We start from the raw sequence: 22,446 nt of genomic DNA on the forward strand, positions 1-22,446 counted from the left end.
CTCGTATACAGTAATTCTTATGTATTGTACAGGATCTATGGCCATTGTGCAGGTAGCATACTGTACAGTACATCATTACATAGTGAAAAGATTCATATATTAATGAATGTGTACATGTATCACCAGTACTACAGTATCGTTTTTTCACCAGTCATATGAAATGTATCCCTTCTTTGATTACTGTATTTTTGAGTCTACAGAACTTACGGTGATATTTTTTGCATAAGGAATTCTAGTGAAAGATATTAAGATCAGTTATTTATACTTTGAAGATTGACATTACTAAAGTACAGTATACTGTACTGTACTTCATAATAACGGACCTGTTTACTGATGGTAATATAATGAGCATCAGATGACTTTTTTCACAACATACATGGTGGAAAACTGAGCTGCAGTGATCACAACCATGAAGAAATTAATATTGTACAACACATATTGAGCAACAGACAAGAAACTATTAATGAGATACTGTACTGTATACATGTAGGGGTAAGTGAACTGTTCTGGGTTTATGTAGTATTGTACAAGAACTCAATGTACTGTATTTAAATAATGTACCCTGAATATTTTTAATTATAGGTTACTGTCCAGATATATTTGTAATACTGTACTGTACACTGTACCAATTGATTTAAGTTCATGTGGTTATGCTTGATTAACTCTCTGGGATTACAAATGTGTTTTATATATAAAATTTATAAACTTATTATGGGACATCATATGCTTTTGTGTATAAAGCAGAAAAAACATTTGTAAAATTTGAACTTTCATTCGCATATGATTAAGGTTTATATGGAGTGTGATGCACTCTGCTAGGCCAGGTAGTGTGAGTGTGGATCAGCAGAGTGGCAGGACTGAGAGAATAGAGAAGGTCATCTACAGTGTACAGTATATTGTGTATGGATTGTTTAACATAACCTCAGTTATTGGCACATTAGCACCAGACAACTATTTTCATATGTTACATGTATACAGTATACTATACTGTACTGTATCTTTTTGTTTGTTAAAAGCACTTATACATTTTCATGTAATTAGTATGTTCATTTCTGAGGATAGTTGTGCTGTTGATTGGTGATTGTGTGTGGCATGAAGTGAAAGGGATAAACCAGATGGGCACCTTGAGGCTGAGTTGTGGAATGGGAACACCATTAAATAACACGTCACAGCAATTACAGAGAATGACTGGCGGTGAATGAAGGAAGACTATGTTTGAATTTGATTCCTGCCACCCTGCGCCATAGAGGCAAAAATTTGGGGGAAAAAACACAACCTGTAGCATTCAGGACCTGCACCTCTATTAAGTCTACTATGTCAACAGTAAATCATTTTCTGTGCCTCAAAACAAATATTTTCTGACAAAAGTTACTAAGTGGTTTCTTTGTCTCTTAGCACCATTTTGTTTTCTATTAATTCAACAATAAAAGTACAGTACCCTGTACAATAGTCACTTTGGTGTCTCAGCTCAAATGTATAGTTGTGCACAGTGCTGTGAACAATTTTCTTGTTCAAGATCTTTACAATATAATTACACAAATTTTCTCTTTAGTTCCAGGTGACACCTCCATTGGGAAAGGTGGCCTGCATAGTAAAACCAAGCCTTTATCTTTAGAAAGTGACGAAGAAAACATGAAAAATAATTATCGATGGTAAGTCTTAATACTTACCAGTGCATGTTTAAATATTGTGTGTTCATATTCACAATTTTTTTAACAGGGTTAAGAGTAATCTGATTTTCAACATCCTTGGTAATTTTAATGAACGAAGAAATTCTTTTTGTATGCTTCGTCTGTTAAATTTTAGACATAGTAAATCAATATAGAGGCTAAGGATTTACTTAGCAAATTCCTTATGTAAGTTGAGGATATGTATGAACAAATATACACAGAGTATTATCACTTGTCGTCACAGCCCTTATACTGTATGTTACTCTTCATACCTGTCTTAACTCTCTTGCACTATTTACTCTGTGTCTTTAAGGTATTTCTACTCCTTACTCCACTTCATGCAAAATGTAGAAGAAGCCAACAGATGAAATACAATACGGAGAATCTACAGTACAGTATTTTGCTAATACAATACAATACATTATCTTCTTACTATTGTATTAATTTAAACATACTGATACAGAAGGAAAGTTACTACCATTGCTGTGTATACTGTAAGTGATGCTGTTGTATTATCTAAGTTAGGTTTTGAGTTAGGAACAAGGTGAATGGTTTTCATGAAATGGAATTAAAGGTACAATATTTGTTTTAGAAAATGAGTGATATCAGTATAAAGTGATGTTAGCTTGTAGGCTGAGTATCTGTACAGTATTTCATATGTGGAATTTAGATATTTGGAATTTGTGTTCAAGAAGCTCATCGATGGGAGAGTAGATAACTTAACTGCCCGATAGAGAGTGAGTTGCCCTATGTATACAGACAAAGCAAATACAGTACAGTATACATTCAGCATGTGTATAGACAACTTAGGTTTACAATTTCCCATGAACAGTAATTAGAGAGTGTGGGTATAAAAACAATGATAAACAGTAAGAAAATTCGACCAAGAATAACCAACAGATGATTATTTCCAGTAGTGCTTCCAAAATACCCAGAGGTCAGTAATGTGAAAAGAAAGAGTTTAGAAGTTATATATTCGTGTACAATATCATTCATGGAACATAAAAATATGGGAATTATGAAAAAGATTTTAGGGTAACACAGGAGTTAAAACATATGCGATATATGATAAGTTAGTGAAGATTTACAGAAGTACGGTACAAGAATGGAAGGTAGAGAGGGAAGGGATAGATAGACCATTGAAAGAAAGTGGTTGATGAGTCATAAGGTGCATTGTGAGGGGACTAACCAAAGACTGAATACACTAGAGAAAGAAGTATTGCTGATAAACTTAGTACAGTATATGGGAGACATTCAACATATTGGATATATTGAATTCTATCTGTAATTAAAAATGTAAAGCTACAGTTGAAGTAGCCCTGATAAAGAAAATATAGGGAAAATAACCTGCAACTACATATTTTTCCTAACAGGCATGAGTGCAACAATATAGATTCTCTGTATGGTGGTGTGACGAATAGCAACTCACAAGGACCTCCTCCACCACCAACCATCAAGCAGTCATCTCTAAGAGTTGGAGAAGACTGCATGGTGTACAGGTGTGTTTACTTGTCACCAACAGCACTCCAGCTCTCCTCCTTGAGTGCCAGTTCTTGTATGCTAACCACAAGTCTTATTTCCATGATGAGGACATTGGTTTCATGGTAAACATATTTTCAGGCCATAATCTGTCTTTCACTGTGCAGTAGACTAAGGAAACTGAGCCAGATTTTTTTAATTTTTATCCTGAAATCTATAAGTATCAGTTGCTGAAGAAACCAGACTGGCAGTCACTTATAGCTCATTAATAATTCCATACTACCCAGTAATGCTCTCTCCCTTGTTTCACTCTCCATCTGTACAGTGTTAAAGGAGTAATGATCAGTTATGGTTTCCAAGATTATTTATACTTTCTATAGCCTTCTGACAATTTGATTTCCCATGTGAAATTATAAAAGACAATAAAAAAATATTTTAGAGATAGATTATTAATATGTAAACCAAAAGACTGCATATGTAGATGATTGTCTTGAAAGTTATAAAATAAGATTGTTTGCAGTTTCTCAAAAAATTTACTTTAATAATGACAAGAAATAGCATCAAAGATGGGAGTCAAAATAAAATTATTGATAATTGTGACACACACACACACACTTATAAACAGTATTTTCTTACTGCAGATGTATGGAATGTGGAGAACCGTTGGAAGAATTTTCAAATAATGATTTAGGGTTGTGCATCATAATCCTCTCTACGTTTGTGTATCGTCAACCTGGTCTTGCCGCACCACTGCTCCCCAGAATGCTTAAAACAGTGGCTAGGTATGTTTATTGAGGATGTACTACTACAAGATTATTAAGACAGAGTATGACCAATATTTCTATCACAACTAAATGACTTTTTCTTCTTTACTCTCTTTGTGTTTTAAAACTGATACACAATGACAGATATCCTGTTTTTATTGTCGAGGTCTGATTTCTATATGTTTGGCAGGGACAATCCTCACATATTTTATGTATTACGTTTTGAAATTTGTTTCAACTGTGTGTGTGTTATATTATATATACTGTATATACCTCACTAGGGTCTCTGGAAGTGAGTTGTTCTCCTGGCAGTTTGAGAGTTCCATTCATCTACCCGGTTCAGCAACCAGCATTGGCCGACAGTTTCTTCGCTGTGTCTTACACCAGTTGGCTCCAAACCAAATTTTTAACCAAATATTCTTCACCAACATTGAAGGTATGTACTTTAGTAATAATTTTTCCCCTCTACACAAGGCTATTCTGCCATGAGTAGCGCACAGTTCATTGCCTCAGCACAACACTTCACTCATCCCTGCAGCTTCATGATGAACCACCATCCTCCAGCTCAGTGAAACAAAAAATGCACCACTTTACAACACAGTTCCCACACACTAAGCAACATCTCACCTACACGTCCCAGCATAACTTTCCACAAAGACACACTCAGTAATTTAGCAGCTTCCTACATTCAAAGACTCCAGCCAAACAGAATACTGAACACACCTCCACCAGGTAAACCACACCTCAGAACCTGTTGTCCCCAGAGATCTGAGAGTACCGGTATATCATGCCAGACTATCTTGTGGTCTCCACCGTTTTCTTGACCATTATCAACACAACATCCACACTACAACCACCACCCCACACACTACCACTCATCCACATTACTTACCACAGGTCCAACAAAGACAATCCTTCAACATAATGTCCACAAAAGGTCTCTGGGAGTGACCAGCAATTGTCACCCAGTAGCTACAAGAAGACCCTCAGCTTCACACAAATATGAAACAGCAGCTATAACACCAGCAACCATGAGAAGGTTTTGGAGATAAAAGTTGGATTTTAAATAGTAGTAAATTATACAGTTCCTCCCCGACTTACGACCTACTCGACTTACGACGACCAGCACTTACGACCTGCCTTAGTCGTACCAAAATTCGGTCAAATTACGTATTTTCAAGTCCCTAAGCCAGTACACAGACAAAATTTTTGTTTGTAATTCACTTTAAAATGGCTGGCAAGCTTAAAAGTGAGTGTTTTGTGGTGCTGAGAAGAAAAAGAGACACCCATTTTAGATTTTCTATGTATTATTTAAGCATTTCCGACTTACGACCATTTCGACTTACGACCTGGATGTGGGTCCTTAACCCCGTCGTAAGTCGGGGAGGAGCTGTATATTGAAACAAGTTTATACAAGGGAAAGTTCTTAAAGAAGAGGTACCATACATACTATAATCGTACTAGTTTTAGGGGTACAGTACAGTACAAATATGTTCACATATACAGTACAGTATAGTCTGCATTTACGCAGTCAATTGAACCCGTGGAGGTCCGCGTAAACGAAATAACAGAACATATGGGATTAATTGAAATAGAGACTGGGCCGACTCCCAAACTCCACTTTTTCCGACACAATACGTACCTTGTAGTAAAAATAACATCATAATTTTATGATGGTATTGCTACACACATAATATCTAAATAAAAAACTAAAATCTAAAGGTGTTTAACACTTATATTAGTAGAAAGAGATGGGTCGGCACACGTGGATGGCGGCTGGTTCCGAGGCAGAGGGCAGATTAGTTGCCCTCCGGTGAATCACTTTCACTACTCGCAGAGGTTTGCAGGACCTTCCTGACAAACCCCTCAAAGTCTATATCATCACTGTCACTATCACTGACTTGGGCTGGCTGTGGTTGTGGTGGGATGCGGGCGAAGAAGTCCTTAATACTACGCTGACGACTAGCATTGATGTTGTTGTAATAGATCTGGACATACGGCTCCATAACTTTCGACAGATGGTTAATAGACACTTCATACCGATGATTGACTGGGTCTTTGTCAAGGATGAGCTTAATTTTCTCCCTCAACTCGATGATTTCCTTCACATAATCATGGCTTGGTCCAGGTAATTCAAGGTTTTTCTGGGGTGGTGGGGGTCCAGCGGAAGCCATTGTGAGGGGAATAGCGGGCACAAGAGAGAACTGTATACGCGGACTGAGAACAATGAGACTGGCCCGGCTAGGTCAGCGACTTCTGGTGGCAGGGCACGTCATGTTACATTAGACCAATCACAGCTAGCGGCGGAGGGAATGCGCGGGTGGTAAGGATGCGTGACCCAATCACAGTCCGATACGTCATATGACGTCGGCGATAACGTATGAGCGACCTAATGCGCACCCCTCACCGCGCCGCTTCCCGCGTATTGTCAAGAATGGACCACGTGAGTAAAAAATGGCACGGCGTGTCTGGACCTCTCCAGCCGCTCGCCGCGTAAATGATGAAATTTACCGTGTAATTAAAACATTTCATTCTGGCAAGGCACCGCATAAACAAAAACCGCGTAAATTCAGACTATACTGTACTGTTTGTGTCAAAATTTTGTTTATTTGGAAATTAATTTTTTTTTTTACAGGAATGCTTTGATTTACGTAACATCGATGTACAAAAATTCACTTAAACAAAATAAATTTTGTTCCAGCGCTTCTGTATACAAACAAAAACCCTAATTTAAAAAATAAATAAATAAAATATATGGCATTTTTTCGTAGCATCGGAAGATGCGGAGTTGCTGACACAGGTATCTGAGAGTATTCCGTGCTGAACACACAGTAAGCAGTGTACTGTAGTGCAGGATAGTGTGTGGCAATATTTCTTTACTTACTGTATATATTAATGAAAAATAAAAACTGTTTTAATTGCATCTGTTCACATTACTGGTGGTATGTTGACAAGTTAGACACATCACTGTAGCCACATCTCCCTAGCCCTCTCCTTACTAGTCTGAGCTGTGTTATGGTTTTACTGTTACCCCTGTACATGCATACACAATCTTTCATATAGAATGTGCAAAAATTAAAAATATAATTATAATTAGGTTAAAAACCTAAAGGGAATAAAAATTTCTTCATGTGTGGGAGTCACCACACAGATCAAGGGAGGTGGGAGTGGCATGGGGAGATCTCGGCTGTTCGCTGTCTCCTGTGCTGGTGAAACAATTGCCAGTTGGCACTACAGTATTTTTTCAATTTTATTATTATCTCATTAGTTCTGATTTATTATACAGTATTACCTCCATATTTTCAGAATATCAGCGTGTTCAGCTTTTCAAAACTTTGGCTCAAGCGCTCACAGATTTCAATGAACTAAACCCTTCAGCTCCAATCCAACTACTACTCGAGGTATTTACAAGATGTATTTTTCGTAAACCCGTATAGAATTATAAAATGGAATTTTACATCATTCTCCTAGAGGTATATATTCATATACTGTACAGTACAATATGTATAATAAAAAACATTATTTATAATAATACAGTATTAGCCAGTATGTATCATTAAATGATACATATTGGCTAGTATGTAAAATTCAATATTCTGTTTTTGTCAAACCATAATTGTTTAATGCCTTTTACATCTATGATTTTTGTTCCCCAGAATCAGAACAGCAAGAAAGTTCTACCAACAGAAAATCTGTCCCATTTACTGGGAAATGTTGCATCATACATGGAGTGTGTTGGCCAAGATGGAGGTGGTGGTCTCTCATCCAGTCTTGTCCCTCTTTTTGACACCTTTCTTCGTAAAGTTTTCCTGTGTATTAATGTCATGACAGACCTGAACCCAGTTTTAAGAATTCTCGTTGCCATTCTCAGAATTCCAGGGGTGTCATCTCATAAGGTAAGACATTTGATCGTCAAAGAATCCAATTGGTTTTTCTAAATTAGAAGCTCTAATGCTTTGCAAAAAAAAATGAAAAAAAAAATTCTAAATCTTTCAAAGGCTAATTGATATACGATTATACAGTACATATACTGTAGTGTCCTGTCTGGATATTAAGTTATCCTAAGTGTATTTTGTTGTCCCTTGTTACCAAGAGTAAATAACCATGACCAGTGATACATGGGACTATATGGAGGGGAGGGTGGGTGGCAGTCCTGTTGAAGTCTTTCCAAATAATTACATACTGTTCATGTCTCATTTCCAAGTTTTAAAGGTTAAGGCTCTAAAAAAGGAAGAACAACTAACTAACCAATTTATTGTTTCCAGAGTATCCTTGATCCTGTTTCCAAATTAGTAAGCTACTCCATCCAGAACTCTGTGATGAAGTATGAACACCTGAGTGATTTGTGTCATCTTTGCAACCGCATCTTTTCGAGAGTGAGTAAACCCATTGTGTGTGTTAGTGTACAGTATTTGTACTCACATCTTGAATCACAAATTTCTTGACAGTTTTATTTTTATTGTTAATGTTAGCAAGCTTGGTTTATTTTTGTCCAACTATTTGACTTCTATCAAAATATTTCATAATCATTATTTTAACTAATGAAGCTGCTAAAAAAGTGTATGCATCAACAATTGGCTGACAGTAAGTGAAGAATGCAGTGTGTAATGAAAACTTTTTTAGTTTTCCATGCATAAAGTGCTAAATAACAGTTTGGCTGGCTTCTATAATTTTCAATCTCAATACAGTACAGTACAGTATATGTAATTCACAATGTAAAGCATATTCTGATATCTTTGTTTCTTTGTTTCAGGAGAGGGACAAATTGTTGTTGCCTCGGCTGGTTGTTTATGAGTTGGTTCAAGCACTGAAATTTAAGACCTCCATCCCTGACACCAATTTAGTTCTCCTGGTACAGCTGGTTGTTCAGGTCTGTGAGGCAAACTTTATTTTCATTTATATAATAATTCTGTACTGTATATCTTTTTGGAATAACCAGCAGTGCATAAATGTACATCCTCATTTTGTGTACATGACATTATTAACAGTTTTTCTGTGTGTGTGTGTGTACAGGACAGTGGAGGAACGCTGGGTAGCAATACTGTTGTTGGGGACTTGCCAAGGGACGTTCAAGATATACACAATCTTCCCAACACTTGTGCAGCTGAGTGTATGCGGTCACACCTGCACGATGCACTAGAATTTATTGCTGATGTTCATACACTCACCAAAGTGAAGGTAAAGGAACACAGATTCTAATGTTAACATAATCAAGACACTTCCTTTGTAACATGAATCATATACTGTACTATAATTGTTGCCTTTGTAGTACAGTACTGTACAGTACATTACAGTACATTGTAGTATCTTGCGTTATTTAATGGGAGAATGACAAGCACATAGTCGGTCTGGCTGGACGTTTATACTCTGTTCTTGGTTACAACGTGCCTAACACATTTCGTGTTTACACAAGCCTAAACACTTTCTGACTTTGGTAAGAAGTAATATAATATATATATTCAATAAAGGCAGCATATATAACATACATCATTCTGTGGACATTTAAAATGGTTGGTAATAAATTCAGAATTGCCAGGAAAGCTTTTGGATATATATATATATATATATATATATATATATATATATATATATATATATATATATATATATATATATATATATATATATATATATATATATATAATCAAAAGCATTCTCTCTTTATTATACAGTATATGAATCAGTAATGTGTAGTACTGTATACTGTACTTGTGTGAAGTGTTAGAAATATTTCTTAAAATAAAGGCAACACTAAATCACTTCATATATTAGGTTGCTACTGAAGAAATAAGTTTTATAGTTTTAAATTACAGTACCATTAGATGCAAAGGAACTTTAATTTTTCTTTATAAATTTTTGAGAATATCATCTTTAAAAAAATCTGCTGATACAGTACAGTATTGAAAACTGAAAATGGCCAAAAAATACTATTTACCCCTTTACATGTAAAATTTAAGTACGGGTACACCACTGATTTTCCGGCACCCTTGGTTCCAAAGCCTTGCCGGATTATCCGTTTTGCCAGACCAACTGAGGTCAGGTAATAATAATTCAACAATACACCTCTGACCCACTAATGATACACCTCCTGTGTCTCTAAAGCACCATGGACTGCTAGAAACTTAAATTAAACTATGTGATGTTTATACTCAAATTAATCACTACGTATATTACAAGGATTCCAGCAATGCAATTTATATTCTGCTAAGTCTAGTCAGTTACATTTTATAAGATAAAAACTTTAAGCCTAAAACTACTTTCACCTTGGCTGGAAGGGAAGTTAAGTGCCCTCTCATAATTTTGTCCGGACTAAAGGAGGTGCAGGACCATCAGTTCCCGGATAATCGGCGGTGTACCTGTATTCCTAGCCTCCATCCTTGAAAGTTTTAGAAAAAATAATTGATCAGTCTTTTCAGATAATGGGTCTTCACTCCTGCTAAGTACTCTCACTATACACAACCACTATTGCCTGTTGCTGTTCTTTTAACACCTTTAATGTACAGTGATCCCTCGGTTAACGAGCGCCTCGGTTAACGAATTACCTTCCATAAAATTCTTCACTTCGGTTAACGAGCAAACCCTCAGTTAACGAATTCCTTACGAATTTTTCCCAACATGTTTTCGCCTGCATTTGGCTGCCCACCAGCTGTAGTATTAGTCCGCCAATACAGTAATCGGTTTTAGGGCTTAAATTCCTTACCATTTTAGTAAATATCAAGAAGGTTGTACTTTTCAATAATTTTAAAAGTTTTATATTAATTTTTTTAGTCATTTTAACAATTATTGAACATAATTGAAGTACAGGAAAATAGTTTTTTGCGTGCCAAACAGCCACTCAACATACCAAGCTTGGCATCAGTTTGTTTACCAGTTCAGAGGAAGGAACATCTTGTTTGAGACTCTTTAACATAAATGCTTTTTATCTGTGTTTCCAGTCAAATTATTGGTCATTTTGAAATATATTTTACATATTGATAATATATAGCGCAGTGCAGTGTTGATTTAAAGAAAATAATCTTGAATTACACCAAGTTAACTAAAATTTTATGGGTGAAATGGCGGCATGGGGTGACTTCTCTTCCGCCCCAATGCCTTCTCTTCTCCCTTCTCCTCCACCCCCATTCTAATTCCCATCATCATCGTCATCAACCAGGAGCCTTCTACATGCACGTCTCAAAGTAAGTGTACTTTACTGCATTTGTTTTTAGTTTGTATGTAATTTTCGGTGAGCTGGAACCAATTACCCAAAACCCCATTGAAACAATGGTTTTGGTTAACAAATTTTTCAGTTAACGAGAAACCTTCTGGAACGAATTGTGCCCGTTAACCGAGGGACCACTGTATTTTGTTTCAGTCCAACTGCCGTAGTAGTGTTGGCCTGAATGAGGATACAATGGGTGGACTGGTGAAAGCTGGAATCTCTCAGTACCTAGCATTAGAAATTACTCGGGGAAACAGTAGAGATAACAGAGCCATTACCAAGTATCTCCCATGGCTTAACAACCCTCCAACCACTGTACAACAAGGGTAAGTAATTTTCTTCATTTGTATAAATCTGTAAAGGAAAGATTAAATATTCAGCTTATTTGTTAGTTAGAACTCAGAGAATTTTTAGCTTGAGAATTACAGAACATTCCTTTAGATAGTTAATGTATTAGGTGTTCAGATTGCTTTTTTAAAGAATAGAATTGACCCATTATGTATCTTGGGGTGTTTTCATTATCATGTGTCAGTCCTTAAGGTTTAGCAGGTCTCCCCCTGTGACCTGGAATACAATGCTTTTAATCTCCATTTTTTATGTGTAATGGTTACAGCTTGATTTCTGTTTGGTCAAACATTTTCAGACCCAGAGAATTCATTGACTGTGTGTCTCACATTCGCTTACTGTCATGGCTTCTACTTGGTGCTCTGACTCACACATGTCTTGTTGGAAGCTCAGCATCAATGGTGTGCCAACCCATCCCTCCAGAAGCCTCCTGTCACATTGCAGACCATATTCAGGTTGGAAAAAACAAAAATCTTTCTCAATTTTTCCACTGACCTTTACTGTCTCTTGCTCAAAGTTAGCATGTACCATACAAGTCCCTAGGGATGTCCAAAGGATATTTATATTTCTTTAAGATTTTCTACCACAAAACTTTACAGTGCTTCAACATGCACAGGGCTGTATCATTCCCATCTGCCATACCATTAGTTGACTGTAACACTATTTAGATGTTTTAGAAATTACATATTTATTTAAGTTTATCTTTTGTCATTTCCTAACACATATAATATGTATGTATATGTATATATGTGTGTGTGTGTGTGTGTCATCATTAATGTTTTCCCAGGTGTAAAATGGTCAGAGGTGAGTGGGTGTATCTATTATTTAAAAATTTGTTTTCTTGATAAGAAAATTAAATGTTAACTAGAAAGAATAGGAATTTGGTTCTCTATAAAAAGATTGGAAGGTTGATGTGTTGGAGGTTGATAGATCAGATTGATAAATTTTATATCAAACTGTTGGACCTGAAAAGTACCAGTAAGTGGAGAGAGAACTTTTAAGATACAGATATATTACTTGGTTACTGTATCACCAAGATAAATTGGTTTATCTTTTTTCTCTATTTTAGTACTGTAATACAGTACACAAACTGGTGAGAGCTCCAACTAGTGAACTTTACAGTCAGCTGCAAGTGTCTGAAAAGTTGACCACTATTACCTTGTGGAAATTATTTCGTATAATACCATATAATAAACTTAAATTGTTGATAAAGCCTCGTAACAACTTGCCCTGCAGAACCCTGAAGCACCTACAGATATTCAGGTAGTGGGCTTGTGTGAATTCAATGTAAAATAGGCTTGGTGTCAGGAGTAGATCATGGATTTGTCACAATAATTTGTATAATCCCTGATTCAAATGTATTATTATTATTACATAATTAGTCTGATGAGCGTGTGTGGCCATCAGATGGTTTCACCGGGTTGAGTGGAGTTCACTATTTCTTGTCGAATATCTTTAATTCAGGTAAATTAGTTATATAAATGAACTTATAATGGATTACCATTGTATTATACCAATTAATAATAAGTAACATTGACTTGTTAAAGTAAAGTACTGTACAGTGTAAATGTAATAATTTAAGTGACAACTTGTCACAGTGATGTCATTTTTGGCGGGCTTTTAGGCAGTCACTCGAACCAGGAGGCCACAGCTGCTTACATGGCCAGAGCGAATACAAGTCCCACACGACCACCAAGCTATTGTGTTTTACTTATACGTTCTGGTTATTACCTCAACTTAACAACATTATCAACTGGATGAAATTTTCATAGAACTTCATTAGATTCATAAACCCGTCCTATGATACTCTAGGTATCTGAGAGTACTGTAGGAGAAAGTGATTTCATAGGAGAGGATGGGGGAGGAGATAAGCTTCTATCTTTCCAGTAAACAAATTAATTAATAAGTGTGTGCATAAAAAATTTACCACACCTTTAATTTTATCCATTGCAGGTAATCCTGGCAGGTTTTGCTGAACAGTCAAAAACCTCAGTGCTTCATATGTCATCTCTCTTCCATGCATTTATTTTGTGTCAGGTATGTTAACTTGCATATTCTCAACATTGTCATTTGTCTGGTATGAAAATGAAACTGACTTAGGTACTGGTATTCTTGTAAAGGTATAATTAGGTAGAAATTATATACAATTTATACATTAAACTCTCAAGACTATGTGATTCATGATTTAGTTCTCACTAATTCCTCATGACAGAGTTGTTTAAAGTGGCATGTCAGTCAATTCTTACATGTTACTTGGCTGGTGGACTGTCAGCTGACCCTGATTCTTGCTGACAATTTAATTACAAATACTTGGCAGCTGTGGACAGTGTACTTGGAGCAAGGTGCTGGCAGTCCTGGCAGTGATACGTACAGCAGCACCTCTGCCATCCTTACTGACTTTTGGGCAAAGGTCACACCTGGCATCCTTCAGTTAGTTTCACACTCAAAAGTGGTCAGTATTGAATTTATCCATTTAAAGCATTCCTTTAACTATTTATTAAGAAAATATTATAATGGTATAACAAATAGATTAAAAATTTTATATTAGATGTACGTTTTTATATACAGTAGTACCCCGATTTACGCGGTCAATTGAACCCATGGAGTACCACGGAAAGTGAAAACCGCGTAAAGTGAACAACAGAACATATGGGATAAATTCCAATAGAGACTGGCCCGACCCCCAAACTCCACTTTTTCAGACACAATACCTACGTTGTAGTAAAAATTACATCTTAATTTTATGATGGTATGCACACACAATAAATAATTAAGAGAAATATCAATAATATTAGTTTTTTTAACACTTACATTAGTAGAAAAGATGGCTGGGCACACAGGGATGGGGGGGTTGGTTCCGAGGCAGAGGGCAGATTATTGGCCCTCACCTGTATCACTTGTATCAATTGTATCACTATCCACCACATAGGCTTGCAGGGCCTCTTTGTCAAACCCCTCAAAGTCCATATAAGTCCATATCCTCACTATCACTATCATTGACTTGTGTGCCTCCTGCCCGCGCCGCTTCCCGCGTATATGAGTAGATGCACCGCGGAAAGTGAAAGTTCGGTTCTGGCGAGGCACCGCGTAAATGAGAAATCGCGGAAAGTGAAACCACGTAAAGCGGGGTAATACTGTACATTAGTACTGTAATATCTCCGTTAGCCGGAATCCCTCAAACCCGGAAATATCCGATAGCCGGAATTGAAATTTGCCCGGAAAATCATTCCCAAAGTCGGAATTTTCCAAAAATTTCCAGCTTTAGGAACAAATTTTCTAAGGTTGAAAATCGAGACAATTTTCTGAATATGTCTTGAATAAAGATGAAAGTTAAAGTAATTTTTTTTTTGGGGGCTGACCTGTCAGGTGGAGGTAGGGTGGGGGATTAGTGTCTCATATTACTGACCTGATGGAATGTCAGGTCACCTTTCTTGGGTGGGGGATTGGTGGGTCTCATGACCTGAAGATGTCTTGAATAAACATGAAACCTTAAGTATTTTTAGGGAGATTGTGGTAAGTATAAGTATAAACGAGCAGAGTTGTATCCCTTCAACATTACATAACATAACATTTTAAATAGTAAAGAAATGGGGTTTCTAACTTAATTAGAACTGCATTTACGGACTCCGGTACTTTAGACTCAAGGGAAACATACCCAGCACCCAGAAACATTCTGTGGAAGTGGGCTACTGTCTGTGTGTGTAAGATGTCTAGTTTAGACACTCGGAAACTTTTCCCTGTAGTAACGGAAAATATTCCGGGGATAAGGAATTTTTCCGGGATTGAGAAAGTTGTCTAGTTGGACGGAAATCTCTCATCCCCAGAAGTGCTCTGCACCAATAGGTTCCGGTTAACGGGAATATCACTGTATTTCTGAAAAGCAATAACCTACCCCTTTGAGCAACTCCCATGATTTTAGAGTCATTCACCAAAAATTTGATTTTCCTTCCAAGAATTGAAAGTGCTATTTAAAAAAATATATATATATTTCCTAACTGATTGTGATGACAATGATTTTATATATACCCTTGAAATTGCCTGAATATTCATAAATACTGTAAACTTAAAAAAAAAAGTTTTACTAAAAACCTCAATTTTTGGTTTGCCTTTTCAAAGATAAACTGGTCAAAATGATACCAAAAGCATGCCAAATTACAAATATATTTCATGTAAGTGTAATACAGTACAGAATTACAACTGGTTATCTATGACATGCAGTTGATACATTATGCAGTGCAGGTATCCCTCATTTAACAACGGGGTTGCGTTCCAGAAAACCTAATGTTAAGCAAAATTATCGCTAAATGAGAGATAATATCAAAGCACAGAGGGTGAACAACAGGTTCAAATGGCAGGGCAGTAAACAGCGAGTACTGTACGGTACTGCTTAATAATAGTAATAAACAAGTTTGTTATTAATGGTTTCAAAGTTAAACAATTGATTTATTAATTCCAAGCTTCTACATAATTGATGTGGTTTGGGATTAAATGATATAGTGAGCAAAAGGTGAGCCTAATTCAAAGGTCAAATTGTGTTTGTCAAAGATTAATAAAAAATGTTATGAAATCTGATACATAGCATATCATAAAAATAAACATGCTCACCCAAATATGCTCAAATAATAACTAAAACATTAATAATGCTGAGATTCCATTTTAAATAACTGCACAGTACATAACTGTGCTGTCAACCATTACAGTTAATGCTCCTGTGTACTGTACTAGTAGGCCTACTGAACCTTGGCAGAGACAACATGTTGCTGCTGATATTTATACACTGTTAACCTATTGTTTGTTATAACAGATATGACTATCATATATTCATTCATGAATCATCTCAACCTATTTCCAGTGCACAGATTAGCTGAAATGCGAGCAGTAGTGGTAATGAGCTGTCAGCACACGCTCATTCCTCCTAAATTATAATGAAATAATTAATTTCTTTATACTGTACTGTAGTATATCATTGTATTCTCCATCTACTCACGGTTCAGTAGTATTGTTTTCATGGCATATAAACTGTGGAAAAGTCCGATACTGTCGGCAGGAATCGCTGGCGTAAGCCAGAGTGATGTCGGAGAATATTCTATTCTCCGAGCTCTCACCTTCCACCAGCAAATCTCACGAAGCTGAGCATGCAGTTCAAAACTCTTAGATGATAGATGAATTAAGTCTTGGCGGTGAAAAGTTTTTCTATGGGCATGGACAAAAGTCGATTTAAGTTCCACTAGCAAAAACCATTAATGTGATTTTTTTTTTAAGTGCTCATAGGGTTAAAGTGAGGACCAATACAGGAACAGTAATTTTTAATTAATAACTTTTTTAGTTACTAGTACTAAGAATAATCATTGGTTATGATGATGAATCAAAGTAAAATGGAGAACATATATACAAAAGCTCCACTACATAACCATATAAAACTAAAAACTATCAAGAATAAAATTACTGCATCTAATGGAATAATTTACAATAAAATCTCTCCTGATAAAGTCACTCTAGTTATCCCTTTCTTGATGACGTTGTGAGGATATAGAAATGGGTTCTGACAGACTTTTCAATATGTCCATACATCTGAGTTACATTTTAAGGACACAACTGAAAAACCATATCAATTATATTAAGTAAAGCTTGTGTATAAATGACAATTCACTCTTGGTACAGTATTTAGTTTTAGTGTAAAGCTTTAGTCTGAAAGGAACCATTTGAAAAACACTCAAAGGTCCATAATAAACAGTCTGTTGATAGTGACTTCTGGCCACATGGTTGTGTCTTTACAACTTATTCAAATGCAGTTATATAAAATGGAACGCCCACCTCTTACCTTTTCTGCCATATCAAACGACAGATTTTTATTTTATTTTACATAGCTACTGATTTTATCTGCAATAGTATGACATTTCTCCTTTACTAAATGTGATAAACTTCCAGGAGAGAAACACTTAACCTGTGCACAGGAATGTAAAAAAAAAAGTAATACTGTATCCATAATATAAAGTACTGTACAGCATATGCCCCATCTAGACCAACTAACACAGTGTATATATGGATAATGCTGGAATCTTTACTGCATATGGTAATTTCCTGACACTAAAATTTGGTTTCAAATATTAAAAAAAAAAAAAACCTTGTGGGGTTCATGCTGCTGCTACTGACATTATGCTGAAAATACTATTTAGTTTCCTTTCCATCAATTTTATTTACATCTGACCCTTTAAATATTAACCGTAATCATGAAACTTTCATAATACAGTACAGGTACTGTACTGTATTTCTACATGTTATTCACTTATACAATTTGTGTTACCTTTAGCTTACTTCATTCATAATGTATAATACAGTACCACAACTGTGGCTCTAAAAATAGAAATAGTCAAATAGAGCATGGTAGTACAGTATACTGTACAGGAAATATGAGTCCAATATATTAGCTAATTTTGTCCTTCCTTTTTTGATAAAGATTTGCACCATTTATGTGGTACTGGACATTGTATATCAAGCTGTATAATACTGTATTTGAATTTGTAGAGAGGTGGCATGGACCCCTGGCATGTTTTAAATATGTAAAAACCGATATGGACTTTCACTCATATTAAAGGATTGCAAATTAAGTAAAAATTGAAGTACAGTACAAAAATGAACTTGTACTAAGCAATTCAGTAACTGTACTGCCTTTGAAATATTAATGCATCTGATATAAGTTAGTAATAATCAGTTGATACAGATAATATAAGGTCCTTTTTTACTGTTTGGTTAACTAAATATACCTCAATAATAAAAGCAAGATGAGTTGGTAGGAGAAAGTGGTTGTACTATATAGTTTATTCCCTTCCCCTGCTGTATGACTCCAGGAAACTGAAACAGCCCAGGTATTTTTTCCGACCTATAGTGAGAATTATTAAAATGTGGAGAGTTAGTAGACAGCTCACTAGTGGAGTGTGGATATCTTGTGGAGACAACATATTGTGTAAAGTTAACTGGAGGAGTCACTTTACAAAGACAATGAATTTTATGAATACAAATCAAGTTAAAAATTTCTTTGAGATGTTATACACACCTTGTAAGTGTCTTGTCAAGATGTATAGTGGAAACAGTACCTTGATAATGAGAACTGATTATTATCTCATCTATTTTATCATAACTATAAGAGCTCATTAAACTTTTCTGGAGGAGGAAAAACTTTCTCTGATATTGTAATACTGACCTACTAAGAACCATTTCAGATTTAGTTTCAGCTTGTGGAAAATACAAAGAGCATTAAGTAAAGCATGTCCATTTATAAACAAGATACAGTATTGCCTTCTACACAGTCAGATAATACTGTACTACATCAGAACTTTATATCATTAAGACAACCATTACCCACTAGTGAGGCTTAGTGACAATACTGGTCATGGAATTTCTGAGTAGAAATATATACATACAGTATATATATCCAGTAAAGAAAATTGATACCAGATTAAGTGCATGGTTCCATTATAATATTTTAGCAACCAGTTATTTACCTGGAATTATTTGCATACTGTATATTTTATCTTAAAAGACCTTTAACCATATATTTCATGTTTAAGGTATTCATAGAGTATTTGAGTACTATATAATAATATTATTGGTAAAAAGTCCAAGGGTATTGATGACACACATGTAGTTAAGGTGCGTAGATAAAGGACACAAACCCCGATGCATGCTGACCCCTGCCCGAGGCACTCTGTGTAGGAACCTCACCGTTCAATCACCCTGGGAAATTACACATATATACTGTACTTTACTTTAACTGGCACATGCATCTCACCCTCAGTGTTACCACCAATGAGTAAATCCCTCTAAGTCCTAAAGCATGTCATAGTAGATAAATGATATGATTTGTTCTAGTTATCCACTGGGAACAATATTTTGAGTTGAATTTTTTCTCTCCGCTTTGTTTGTATTGAGAGGGAGTCATTGCAATATATCTCTTCCGATTATTTAAGTATAGTTCAGAAACTCTTAAGACAACATAAATAAAACAATTAATGACTATAATAAGGGAAAAAGAAAATGCACTTTGCACAAATGTAATGTGAGAAAGGCATCATTTGTAAATAATTTTTCATTAATACAATATTAATTATTTATCAGCTTAATGATATACAGGTACTATAAGACAGGTATACTGTACCTTAACCAGCTAATTTTATTCAGAATTTGTCAATTCTCGGACAGTATTTATGCACATTCTATATTTATGCAGCACTGACTCATCTTTTCCACCTCCATCCAGCTAAGTGAAATGGTAAATCTTCACTTCCTGAGCCTTATGGAGGCACTTCATGAGTGCCGCTCTACCGTCCTTACCAAGTTATTACCTCTGTGGGCCCCAGTTTTGTACACTCATCATAATAAGGTTTGTCTTTTTAGTAATATCATTTACTTCAATAGTTTATTTTGTATCCCATGTCTCCCATTACTCCAGATTAAAAGGTAATACTGTAACATAATTTTAAGAATGGCATTGCCCAAAACTCTTTGAGAAGACTGCATCCTTATGTTCATTCTGCTTCTTGATATAGTAAGCTGGAAGTTATGGCCTCTTTTATGTATAGATTAGATTGCTTGAAGAAATAATGAGGGTTTACTGTATATTTTCCATCTTGGTGTAAAAAAATCTCACCCATCCAATTGTGATTGGGAGTTGGCAATTGAGTTGTTGAGAATGAAGGTGTAATTTCCTCTGCAAAATTTGAAAGAATTTAAATTTAATTTATTTTGCAGTGGGTGATTTTTTTTTTAAGGTAACTGATGGGTGATTACAGTATTAGTATTAAAACATACTTGAGTTAAAGCATTCATGAGATGAATGTATTGTGGTATTTCCAGTTACCAGGACAATTAGCAGTGAGACTTCAGGCATGTCAGAATGCAGCTCCTCCCACACACCCCGAAGCCCCAAGCCACAGCACTCCCACCCTACCAAACCTCCTTCGCTGGCTTCATCGTCTGCAGTTCAAGATGGGACAGATTGAACTTCAATCATCAGCTGCCACACAGTTTTACTCTGTGTAGCAACTCAAATTAAAAGATGAAATAGCCTGTTTAAGCAATTACTTTTAACTAACCCTCATTACCCTACAGCTAATTGTAGCACTTTTGAAAATTAACATGTACAAGTACTATATTGTTTATAGAAGTACAGTACGTACATTATATATTTATTAAATATTTAATTCAATAGCTAATGTGTTTATATTTTAGTGTAAATTATATTAATGAAGGATTATATATATACACAGTAGTACCCCGATTTACGCGGTCAATTGAACCCACAGGGTACCGCGGAAAGTGAAATCCGCGTAAATGGAACAACAGAACATATGGGATTAATTCCAATAGAGACTGGCCCAACCCCCAAACTCCACTTTTAGACGACACACAACTATGTTGTAGTAAAAATTTTATCTTAACTTTATGATGGTATGCACAAACAAGTAATATAGAAGAGGTTAGGTTAGGAAGAATAAAGGTTAAGTTAGGAAAACTAAAGGTTAGTTTAGGAAAACTAAAAGTTAGGGGTAACACTTACGTTAGTAGAAGAGATAGGTCGGCATACGGGGATGGAGGCTGGTTCCGAGGCAGAGGGCAGATTACTGGCCCTTAGGTGAATCACCATTACTAGGTGCATCACTATCAGTTACAGTTGTCAGGGCTTCCCTGACAAATCCCTCAAAGTCACCTTCACTGTCACTATCACTGGCTCTGGCTGGCTGTGGTGGGTTGCGGCAGAGGGGGTTAGGGATGCATGGCCAATCACAGTCCGATACGTCATATGACGTCAGTGATAACGCAACAGAGACATGCACTGCGCAACCTTACCGCGCGGCTTGCCCAGGCGGGAGGAGGGAGCAGGCGGGTGGGGCGAATCTAAATATAGCGTCGAGCCGGACACTCTGCACGTATATGGGTAGATGAACCGTGGAAAGTGAAAGTTCGGTTCTGGCGAGGCACCGCGTAATGAGAAATCGCGTAAAGTGAAACCGCGTAAAGCGGGGTAATACTGTATATATATACAGTGTATATATATATATATATATATATATATATATATATATATATATATATATATATATATATATATATATATATATATATATATATATATATATATATATATATATATATATATATATATATTTCTTTGGAACAGATTAAAAATATATATAGCATATACTGTAACTAAAATATTTGGAAGTAATAGTTGTAATAATAATTATGTAATGCACGTCATTGGTTTAATAAAAATAATGTACTAGTCAATAAAGTATAGATTATTAAGGTTCTTTACTTAGCATAAAATGTGTACTGATAATGTTAATGTTATAGTGATCTATGGTAACTGCAAATGGCATCAGCTTTAATCAGGAGTGTATAAAGTACTAAACTCAATTCTGCAATACAAACTAGAAATAATTTTCATAAATGATTTATGATAAAATGCTAATTTAAATAGCTGGTGTCATAAACATAATACAGGTTGAACGCCATTCTCTTTTGTCGGGTCACCAGTGTGGCTTTCGCCAGGCGAGATCTACTGGTGATCTGCTCTCCTACTGCACCCATCTTTGGTCATCCTCTCTTTGGGATTATGGGGAAACTTTCGTCGTAGCCCTTGACATCTCCAAACCATTTGACAGAGTGTGGCACAAGTCTTTGCTTTCTCAACTTCCCTCTTATGGTTTATCTCCCCCCAACTTTGTTCTCTAATCTCTAGCTTCCTTGAAAACTGTTCCATGGCAGTTGTCATCTCGCTCTTTTTCTATCAATAGTGGTGTCCCACAGGGTTCTGTTCCTTCACCTACACTCTTCCTTCTTTTTATCAATGATTTACTTTACACTATGACTAATTCTATCCATTCTTACGCTAATGATTCTACTCTTCACTCTTCTTCACAGCACTGACCCACATTGTGTTCACAGAAGAGGTTAAAAGAAATAGACTGTCAAACTAAAGGTTCAT

General features: G+C 35.9%; 1 protein-coding gene across 2 annotated transcripts; it reads left to right on the forward strand.

The window, feature by feature from the left end:
• Positions 1-1,552: 1,552 nt before the first annotated feature.
• LOC121871364 (protein unc-79 homolog) lies at positions 1,553-20,532 on the forward strand (the record flags this gene model as incomplete). Of its 2 annotated transcripts, XM_042373582.1 has the most annotated exon segments (16): positions 1,553-1,652; positions 3,044-3,169; positions 3,791-3,931; positions 4,195-4,349; positions 7,220-7,314; positions 7,570-7,809; positions 8,179-8,289; positions 8,667-8,783; positions 8,927-9,091; positions 11,268-11,440; positions 11,758-11,914; positions 13,413-13,496; positions 13,777-13,911; positions 18,308-18,325; positions 19,717-19,839; positions 20,313-20,532. In XM_042373582.1, coding segments are annotated over 16 exon segments (2,126 nt in total), but the record flags the coding sequence as incomplete, so codon positions are not given.
• Between the last annotated feature and the right edge of the window lie 1,914 nt (positions 20,533-22,446).

The sequence above is a fragment of the Homarus americanus genome, unplaced genomic scaffold (genome assembly GCF_018991925.1).
Source record: "Homarus americanus isolate GMGI-L3 unplaced genomic scaffold, GMGI_Hamer_2.0 scaffold45698, whole genome shotgun sequence".
Classification (NCBI taxonomy): domain Eukaryota; kingdom Metazoa; phylum Arthropoda; class Malacostraca; order Decapoda; family Nephropidae; genus Homarus; species Homarus americanus.